Raw genomic sequence first — 10,103 nt, forward strand, 5'->3', positions numbered from 1 at the left:
CCCTGGGGTTGGGAAGATGTGCTGCCACATCCAGGCCCAGGATCTAAGCAGTTCCAATCACCTCAGTCCCTACCCCAACTTATAAACAATAGGGTCATAGTAGTGGAGGGGTGGCCCAGGCTGCAACATCAATGTGGAAGGGATGTGGGCAGAGGGAATAGCAACCTAGGAGCCCCCACTGCCTGGGTAAAAGCTCACACAAGCCAAAGCCACTTCAAAGTGACTCAAGTTCCAAAATCACTGCTCTCTGCAGCCACAGCTGCAGTACCCTGGAGCCCAGCATCTAAGTGCTCGGCTTTGGGCCTCAATGCCAGCTCTTCTTCCTCTTTAGCAAACACCCCCCGCCCTGCAGGCTTTATCCAGGAGGGGAACCAGGAAAGGCTGCCTAGGTTCAGTGGGGCTCAGAGAATCTGTGGCCTCTTGCCAGGAGGAAGAAGGGGAAACAGAGGTGAAATCCAGAGCATGTGTGCTAAGTCCCGGAACTTTCCAGACTTTCCAGGATGTGGGGGCAAGTTGGGGCAAAGGAAAAGCTGACAGGTAGGGTCACAGCGGCTGGCTGAGGGTCTAGGCAGACAGGTGAAACTACACCCTGGGGTTGGTACAAATTCCTTGGTTCTGTGCCCAAGCCCAGCTCACATGTGCTGATTAAGGGATGTCATCCCGTGTTGCCCACGTCCCCCTGCCAATGACCCGGGGTTGGGGGAGCTGGGGTCTGGGCCTGTTACAATACAGTAATAGTAACTGCTGTAGCAACTTCCCTGGCCAGACACGGTACATTCTCCATCCCCCTCACACCAAAAGGTGGGTATTACTTCCCCATTTTACAAAAGAGGAAACTGAGGCTCTGAGGCACAAGGTAGCAGTTAAAGCCACTCTCTCTGAGCCTCTATTTTCACCTCTGTAAAAGTGCTCCCCCAGACCCCCACCTCTACTCCTGCTCCATGGCACAGTCCAGGGGTTGAGAGGTACTAGTAAAATGGCAAGCAGAGCACCAATAATCGCCAGCTCTTGAGATCAGAGAATCAGGGAGACTGGGTAATTCACCCAAAGCCTAAAAGTGGCTGGGTCGAGGACCCTCTCTGAGCACAACCCTCTGACACTGTGCCCTTAGGCGGAGTAGCCAGAGGGATTACAGGCCTGACGGGCAGCAGGTTGCGGCCACCCCCACCACAAAGGGCACCCCTTGTCCAAATTCCTCAGATAAGCAGCTCCTAGCAGAACAGGAGGCCCAGTGCATAGAACAGGCACCTCACTCTGTGCACACAGATTCCAAAATCAGAATCAGGCCACACAGCTTCTCTTCTCCCAGCAGATTCACCCAACAGGTCTCCGAACAGGCCAAGTTTGGTTGACAACTGACTCAGGCAAGGTCCCTGGCAACCACTTACTTCCTCTTTCTGAGGCTCATTATCCCAATCAGTAAAATACACCTCTGAGATCTCAGGGTAGTGAGTGAGGCGTCTCCAGCTAACTAACGAGGCCCACAAAACCTAAGGAGCAAAGGCCGGACTAGGTAAGGAGTAGAGTATCCCAGACCCTGGGCCATACGCTGTGTTGTGGGCCTATCTACTGCAACTTTTCTCCACAACTCTGATGGGGAAACCTGTGTGGTCCACTGTGCAAAAGAGGAGCAGGAACCCAGAAAGAGCCAGAACTTGACTCCCCTTCCCCATCAGCGGGACTCCAAGGACCTCGGCAGGCAGGCCAGAACTGTGTGACCCCAGTGAGCTCAATGTGCAAAGGGTAGACTGAGAACTCTGATCTCATTCAGCATAAGCTGGGAAGCTGGACCTACCAGGATCGCCAGAGACACAAAACCAAACTAGAGGGCTTCTTTCACAGAGGAAGGCCGTCTCCTGGCAAGGACATTTGCAATGCAAAGCAGCCCAGCTTCAGCCAGAGGAGGGCAGTCACACAGAGGGGGCTGGGCAAACCCAAAATCCAGCCACCATCTTCAGTCAGATCCAGGGAGTGACTGGGAATGGGTTTTCCCAGCAAAGAGGAGAGTGCCAGAAAACCTGTGGCTGGCCCAGGCTCCCAATCATATGACAGCCACAGGGGCCAGCTTGGTGACAAGATGGCCTGGGACACCCCTACTTACTCCCTCAAGGTGCAAATTTTATTCAGCTCTCTCCATGCAAGTTTGCAAAACGGGTGACCTGGAGAATGCATACAGGGCCCTAACAGGTTTCTGGCTGGTAACCTGCAGACAAGTGCCTGGCACACTGCCAGCTCACTAGGACCCAAGTACTGCCTAGAGCAAATCTTCCCCCAGACACGTAGGACGCCCGGAAGCCCCTTGTCCGCCCCCACCTGAGGCTTCCACACTTGCCAAGATCTCACTCACCAGCACCCCCGACACAGACACACACACACACACACCTTCCCCTGCAAACACGAAAGCCTCAATGCCTACCTAGACGACAAACTGACAAAATCCCCGCCATCCAGCAGCCGGACTTTGCAAAAGAGGACCCCGTTCACGAAGGGGACCGCAGTGAGCTCCTCCAGGGTGAAGGTGGTTTGGAATTTAAATTTCTTCTTCTTCATCAAAAAAGCCATGAGCGAGTTCCCTGAGTCTTAAGCCCGCAGGGCAAAAAGAAAAAGAGAGGGAAAAAAAAAGGAGGGGGATCCCAGAAATCCTCGGGATTCCTTTCCCGACACCACACCCCCCCTCCTCAAAAACACCAGAGCCGGATCCAGTCCAGATGGCGGCGGAGGCTGCGGGGCAGGAGAGGATCTGAGTCCGGAGCCCGGGATCTGAGCAATCAGTCCTGTGAGCCGGCTACTTTCACCTTCGGGGGGCCCGGGCTCCACCGGCATGTAAACAGCGAGGCGCGGCCCCGGCGGCGGGGGCAAGCGTGGAAGGCGGCTCGCGAGCAGGCAGCAGCATCCCGAACCGCGGGGCCCGGCGGACCGGTGAGACTGAGACGCCCGGGCGAGCCGCGGGAGGCCCGGGCTGCGGCCCCGCCTCCGCCCCGCTGGCGGCCGGGGGAGGCGCCCAGGCGGCGCACACGCCTCCGCACCTGGCGCCCCGCGGCCTGCGCAGGTGAGGCTCCGGGAAGCGGAAGCCACCTCAGCGACCGCCCCGGCTCCGCAGGGACCTCTCCAGGAGGTGCTGCCGGACGGGGAACGTGTGCCGGTCGGCCTCCGGCTCAGTCCTGGGACCCACGCCACGCCTGCCCTGACCGGGCCCGAGGCGCCTTCCGATCCAGCCAGGTAGCTTCTGCCTCGTCCAGTTCCCCAGGAACACAGCGGCGCCGGCGCCGGCGCCCGCACCTCCGGACGCAGCCGGCTGAGCCCGACGCGGTTCGGCGCCGCTCGAAGAATGCCGAAGCCCCGGCGCGGCCGCCCGAGGAGCAGCGGCCAAGCGCGGCAGGGGCGGGGCGCTCGAGGCTCACAGCCCATCTGTGATTGGACGGGCTGACTGTACAAACGCCAACTTCTATTGGCTGGCGGTGGCGTGGGGCCGGGCTCGCGGAGGCAGAGCCGGCTCGGGGCGCTCGGATTGGTGCACGAGCGGAGCTGGACACGCCTCCTGGAGAAGAGCGGGGGGGGTGGGGGTGAAGGGGGCCGAGAAGGGTGGGAGGTCGCGGGGTGGGGGCCCGGCGCAAGCAGGAACGGGAGGAGAGCGCGCGCGAGCCCAAGGAAAGGAGAAACAATGGCTAGGAGAAACCATCTGGAAACTGAGGCTGGAACGGCCTGCCCGGGTCCCGCCCAGACCTGAGCTGGCTGAGCAATGCAGCAGGCTGAGGAGGTAGTGAGCCCCGGATTCCTCAGGAAAACGACCCTCTGAGAGGTGGTCCAACACCCAAGCGGGCCGTTCTCAAGCTCTGAACGTGGCTCCCGTTTGCCCTGGCGTTGCCGTTTGTGAAGATCCCGCGGAGCCCTGCAGCCTTGTGACCCAGCTTGCCTCGTTCCAAGCTGTTATCTAAGGCTTTTGTTCTTCAGTTGCTAGGATAGTTAGGGCTAGATTGACTGCTCTGGAGGCAGAGGACACTTTGGGGAGCCTCGTGCTCTCCAAGCTGTCGGCGTTTTCTTTTCATCCAGTCCGCCAATGTGTAGGGGCTCTGCCCTGACGCAGGCAGGCGCCCAGTGGGAAGTCTGGTGGGCTTCTCTTCTACCCCTCCAAGCAGACCGGATCATAGAGGGGGCTACAGTCAACTGAAGAGCTCAGGTAGACATATGGGGAGGTCAGAGGAGGCATCTGGCTTGAGAAGGAAACTCAAAGGAAGAGTTCTGACACAAAGCAGTCCCAACGTCAGGGTACCGACAGTGGCAGCCACCAGAGGCCTGCTGGCCAGGCAGCGTGGTACTCAGAAAGTTTTGAGCACCCCTGAACGCATTCTAAATTGAGAGAAAGGAAGATCAGGCTAGAATCTGGCACAGTCTTGTAGACCAGAGTAAAGAGGGAGCCACCACCTGGTTTTTTGAGCCAGATAGTAGTGACTTGCTGTTCTGGCCTCAGGTGATGGGGAACGGGTGAGTGAGGCCATTTTTGATTCTGGCAGGAGCTAAGGCCTGCAGGACCTCACTGTGGAGGATTAAAAAGAGTGGGGCTGATTGGCATTCAAGATGCAGATGCACCGCCGGACTTGCTATGTTTGGACATGTAAAAGAAGACCCCCATTTCTGAGCTTGCATTTCAGTAGCATGGGTGGCAATCTTGCCTCTCTTAATTGTCCTATAAAGTAGAAAACACAGTCAGATTGGAGAAAAATGAACCAGTCCAGTCCTCCTGATGTAGCTAGGCGTCTCCTTTTACAGCTGGGGAAATAGAGGCCTAAGTAAGTTACATTTATTTCTGTGAATGGTGGCCAGAGAACAGCCTAGGTTCTCTCCTACCGTGGGGTCCTAAGATCACATGGAACTTAGGTCATCGGGCTTGGCAGCAAGCACCTTTCCCTGCTGAGCTGCTGGGTTCCTGCCAGCTCTGGCTGTGGCTTTTTGGTTTGATTTGGTTTTGACATGGTATCTTTATGTTTTTAGCCCAGGTTAGCTTCAAACTGACTGTGGCTAGAGATGATACTCCTGCCTTTATCGGTTAAGCCCTAGGATTACAGGCTTGCACTTCCACACCAGACTTGGCCTAGAGGCTTTAAATTCTTTGGCTGGACTCTTAACCATTCTCTCCAGGCCTGCTCCATAAGGGAAGAGCCTGTGGCTACCTGAGCCCCAGTGGGATTTCCCAATCAGCCAAGGATGTCTGGAGGCCTAGCTGTCTCCTCAGTTTCAACTGTGTGTAGCCTTGGGCCACTCCAACAGGAAATAGTCAGCTTTGCTACCAGACGTGGCTCCATGTAGCTCTGTGCAGTCTAAAGACTAGGACCCAGGAAGTGTCCCCTCTCACTTCCCAGATGGTGAAAAAAGTGTGGTACAAGGACAGGATGCAAGATTTGATGTGAGACAACCCTAGTTAGAATTCTGGCTCTGGGCTGGGCTGGGCGTGGTGGTGGTGCACACCTTTGATCCCAGCACTTGTGAGATGGCAGAGGCAGGTTGGATCTGTATGAGTTTGAGGCCAGCCTGGTCTGCAGAGGGAGATCCAAGACAGCCAGGGCTACACAGAGAAACCCTGTGTAGAAAACAAACAATCCTAGCTCTGCTGGTACATTGGCATGGAGGCTTAGTTTGTGACACTGAGGGTTGGGATCTACAAATGTCAGCGGGGAATGCCTTATAGTGAAGACAACATGCTTTGAAGCCAACAATCCTGAGTTCTAACCAATATGCCATTGGCAGTTTGTAGTCCACAAGCTTGGGTGAAGACTTGCATACACAGAAGAGAATGTGAAAGAGCTTCTTCCGAGAGAGGGGCTTGGCTGCCAGTCCTCAATACTCCAGTAAATAAGACGAGTGGAAAGTAGGTTTATTCAATGTGGTTCCACTGGGGAAAGGAATGATAAATCCAGTGACCTCCCAAGTCACTAGGCCACTGACATGAGGCTCGGGTTGAAATAAAGGGCAAGCAGTGTAGGTGATGCAGAGCTCACTCCTGCCAGGGTGGCTACACTCCAAGTGTGGTGACACATGCCTGTAATCCCAGGACTCGGGAGACTGACCTATAGGATCCCAGCAAGGCCAATCCTATCTTCAAAAGAAAGAAGGGGTGGGGGAAGGGACCTCAAAGGAGATACCTTAACTTTTCTACCTATAAGCTGGCATTTCTTCCCTTGCAACTTTTCTAGAATGTGCCATGAAAGACCCAGGACTAGAGGGATCTGAGCAAGTGGTCTATGGGAGTCTCCTGGCAGCAGTTCACATTCCTCCAACGCCTTGACCAGATGAATAAGTACCATTTCAGACAAGCAGTCTCGGGGGAAAGATGTAGGGAGATTGTCTGAGCAGATGTTCTGACTCAGATGTGGTGGCCAAAGGATGCCTCTTAGAGGTGTATCTCAGCTGAGCCTTCGGTAATCCAGGGAACCCAGGCACATGAGGCACTGGGGGCAGAGGCATACATTTGCATATTTAGGGGACTCTGTGTGACTGGAATGGAATGAGAGGGGGCAGAGAAAGGTTGAAGCAGGAGGGGCACTAATTACAAAGGCCCTTGAGGGTCTTAAAGTTTAAATTTTGCTGTAAACGCAGGGGGACCCTGATAGAGTGACACGTTTGTCGTCCCAGCACTCAGAGGCAAGAGCAGTGCTGCACATTGGAGGCCATCCTGATCTACAGCAAGTCCCCCAGGCTGGCCAGGGCCATGGAGCAAGACACAGGGACAGAGGCAGGAGGCTGGAGCCAGTCCTGTGGGTAGAGAGAGAGTGATGGAATGAGAAAGGGGACAGACCTACTTCACAGGAAGCACTGATAGTTCTGCAGCACTTGGAGTTGTGCGGCGGCCGGCAAGGGCTAGAGAGGCGGCTTAGCAGTAGAGATTTTGCTGCACGTAGCCTGACGACCAGAACCTATCATGGAGAAAGACTCCTGGAAGGTGTCCTATTACACTTTCAAAGGAACACTGGGAGTGGCAAAACACAACTCTTTATAACTGCCTGGAAGAGGAAGACAGAGAGAGAGAGAGAGAAAGCCATGCCTTGAGTTAGGCTGACATGGAGGTCAGCCACAGGGCCTACCCGCGGCCTCAGGGCAGAAGCGGAGAACTTTAGACAAGCAGTGAACCCCAAGTGTTAGGAAAAGCATGCTTAGAGAACAGATAATATGAAGAAAAGGGCAGCTGGGCAGACTTACAAAGCTGCATGGTTGTGCCTCTATAAGTGACTGTATCAAATAAAGTTTTTATTTGTCTATTTTTTTATGTTTATATATGCTTTACCTCTTCTGTGCACCACATTCGTGCCTGGTGCCTGAGGAGGCTAGAGGAGCATGTCAGATCTCCTGAAATGGAAACTACAGATGGCTGTGAACTGCCGTGTGGGTGCTAAGAATTGAACCTGGGTCCTCTGGAAGAGCAGCCAGTGCTCATAACCACTGAGCCATCTCTCCAGCCCCCCGATAATTTTCTTTAAGTTACTCAAATTCCTGGTCAAAACTAGAGAGTCCAAGAAGGACACCCCACCCATTGAATATCCTCAGTGTTTTTAATTGGATTGAATGCCTTCTGCAAGGTTAGATTAAGTGAAGGTCAGCAAGGGTTCAGGCATGGGGAAGGAGTAGACAAGAATGAAGAAATCTAGTGTGAACACAGCCATCAGAACAGAAGGGTAACCGGAGGAAGCAGGGCACCATAGAGAATCTACCTTCTGTGCTGGTGAGTTTTGGGTTAACTTGACACAAGCGAGAGTCATCTGGGAAGAGAGAATCTCAACTGAGAAAATGCCTCCGTCAGACTGGCCTGTAGACAAGTCTGTGGAGCAGTTTCTTGATTAATGACTGATGTGGGCAGTGCCTCCCCTGGGCAGGTGGTCCTGAGTTGTAGAAGGAAGCAGGTTGAGGAAGCCATGGGAAGCAAGCCAGTAAGTCGTGTTCCTCTATGGTCTCTGCCCCAGATTCCTATTCTGCTCAAGTTCCTGCCATGGCTTGCCTCAGTGGTGAAGTGTAAGCCAAATAAACCCCTTCATCCCCCAATTTTTTGGTCTTTATCACAGCAATAGAAAGCTAACTAGGACACTGCCTCTGGCCATGGATATACTGTGTGGCCACCTCCCACCTCAGCACACAGCAGCCTCCTGTTGCTATTGACAACTTTGTCTCATTATAGCAGGGACTGCACAGTCCAACACTTCACCCACAGGGTCCTCTTATCCAGTTCAAAGCCTGCTACATGATGCAACTGTGACCAGATGTATGTGTATGTGGAGATATAGATGGATGGGTACAGAGTGGACAGATAGAGGCGTGGGTGCATACATGGATGGATGTGTGGACATGGATGGATGGGTGGACAGGTGGACAGATGCGTGGGTGGTTGGATGAGTGACTATCTACAACAACCATACAGAATGATAAATATTTGTTGGGCTAGAGAGACTGTTCAGTGGGTAAAAGTGCTTGCTGTGGGAGACTGATGACCTGAGTTTGATTCCCAGAGCCCATGGTGGAAGAAGAGACAAACTCCGGAAAGCTGTCCACTGACCTCCAAGAGTACGCCATGGTATGCATGCTCTGACACTTCACACGCACACGCATGTAATAATTTTTTTAATTTCGCAATTTAACGTGTATACTTGTAGTCTCTGTAGAGCCTGAAGCAGGAAACTGCTCCAGCTAAGAGTTCCGGGCCAGCCTAGCTAACAAACAGGACCCCGACATCAAAAAAATGTTTGTGTTGAATTCCTTTTGTTTGAGACAAGGGTCTCGCTCTGCAGCCCTAGTTGGCCTTGTACCTGCTACATATCCCAGTGTCCTCAAACTCACAGTAATCCTTCTGCCTCAGCGTCCAAAGTGCTGGGATTATAAGCATGTGTCACAACACCCAGCTCTCAAAATTCCTTTTCACAAATGACCTGACTGTAATACTTGCACGTGCATGGGAAGGAAGGCACATACACAAAGCAGCCTGGCTTACATAATGAGTCGCAGGCCTGCCAGCACTACATAGTGAGGCTCTGTGTACAGACAAGCCCGCCCTGCATGCTGTGTGTTATAGGGACACACTGGGAGGAAGGCAGAGACCTCCAGGGCAGGACTGGGTTTGGTCCCTGCCTCCATCCTGAGCACTCAGTTCAAGAAGTGTCCTGTGAAGGCAGGTGACATCAATGGGCTCCTGAGAGACTGGTGTGTGCTGAGGCGGAAGGTGGCCACATTTCTCACAGAACAATGTGTAAAGGATAAGTTTGTTTTTGTGAAGAAACATGAGAGCTGTTTATGTGAGCATAGAAAAGGATCTTGGAGGGATACACCCACAAGGGTTGTCACCAGAAGCTTCCACCTGAGGAGAAACTTTGGAAAGACAGGCTCGCTTGGGTTGGGTGTGGCGCAGTGGGAAAGCACTTACCTAGCATTTGCAAAGCACAGGGAGATTGAGCGCCAGCACCACACACACACACACACACACACACACACACACACACACACACACACACGCAGGCACGCACAAGTTCATTAAAAGAAAATACTCCTGGCCCTTGTTGATTTTCATAATAGAATGAGGTAGATTTGTTGTTGTTTGAGACCCGATCCAGTACAGAGTCAGCTGCTCTCAAACTTGCTATGTAGCCAAAGACGCCCTTGAATTTCTGAGCTTCCTGTCTCTACCTCCCAGGCATGTCCTACCATGTGCAGTTTATTCAGTGCTGGGGACGGAACCCCGACTCCATATGCTAGGCCAGCACTCTACCGCTGAGCTACATCCCCAGACCTGAGTTAGTTTGTGCCATTTAACAATAAACAATATATAAGACTATGCTGGGTGGTTGGTGGTGGCACATGCCTTTAACCCCAGCACTCAGGAGGCAGAGACAGATGGGTCTCTGTGAGTTTGAGGCCAGCCTGATCTACAAATCAAGTTCCAGGACAGGCTCCAAAGCTGCAGAGAAACCCTGTCTCAAAAAACAAAAAACAAAAAACAAAAAAAAAAAAAAAAAAAAAAAAAAAGAAAAAAGAAAGAAAGAAAAGAATATTATAAACAAAAGTCCTACACATTTTTGTCTCTCTCTGGATAAAAAGCCAAGTTCTTAGCCTGGTGTTTAGAGTGTTTTATA

General features: G+C 52.9%; 1 protein-coding gene across 1 annotated transcript in view; it reads right to left on the reverse strand.

Moving 5' to 3' along the window:
• The window catches only part of Eeig1 (estrogen-induced osteoclastogenesis regulator 1), a 31,312-nt gene extending 28,372 nt beyond the window's left edge, over positions 1–2,940 (reverse strand). The window contains exon 1 of the mRNA XM_052722875.1: positions 2,417–2,940. Within this exon, the coding sequence (XP_052578835.1) occupies positions 2,417–2,562 (146 nt within the window). The 5' untranslated portion in view covers positions 2,563–2,940. The remainder of the gene's footprint in view (positions 1–2,416) is intronic.
• Positions 2,941–10,103: the final 7,163 nt, after the last annotated feature.

The sequence above is a fragment of the Peromyscus californicus genome, unplaced genomic scaffold (assembly GCF_007827085.1).
Source record: "Peromyscus californicus insignis strain IS unplaced genomic scaffold, ASM782708v3 Scaffold_7__1_contigs__length_154581171, whole genome shotgun sequence".
NCBI lineage: Eukaryota > Metazoa > Chordata > Mammalia > Rodentia > Cricetidae > Peromyscus > Peromyscus californicus.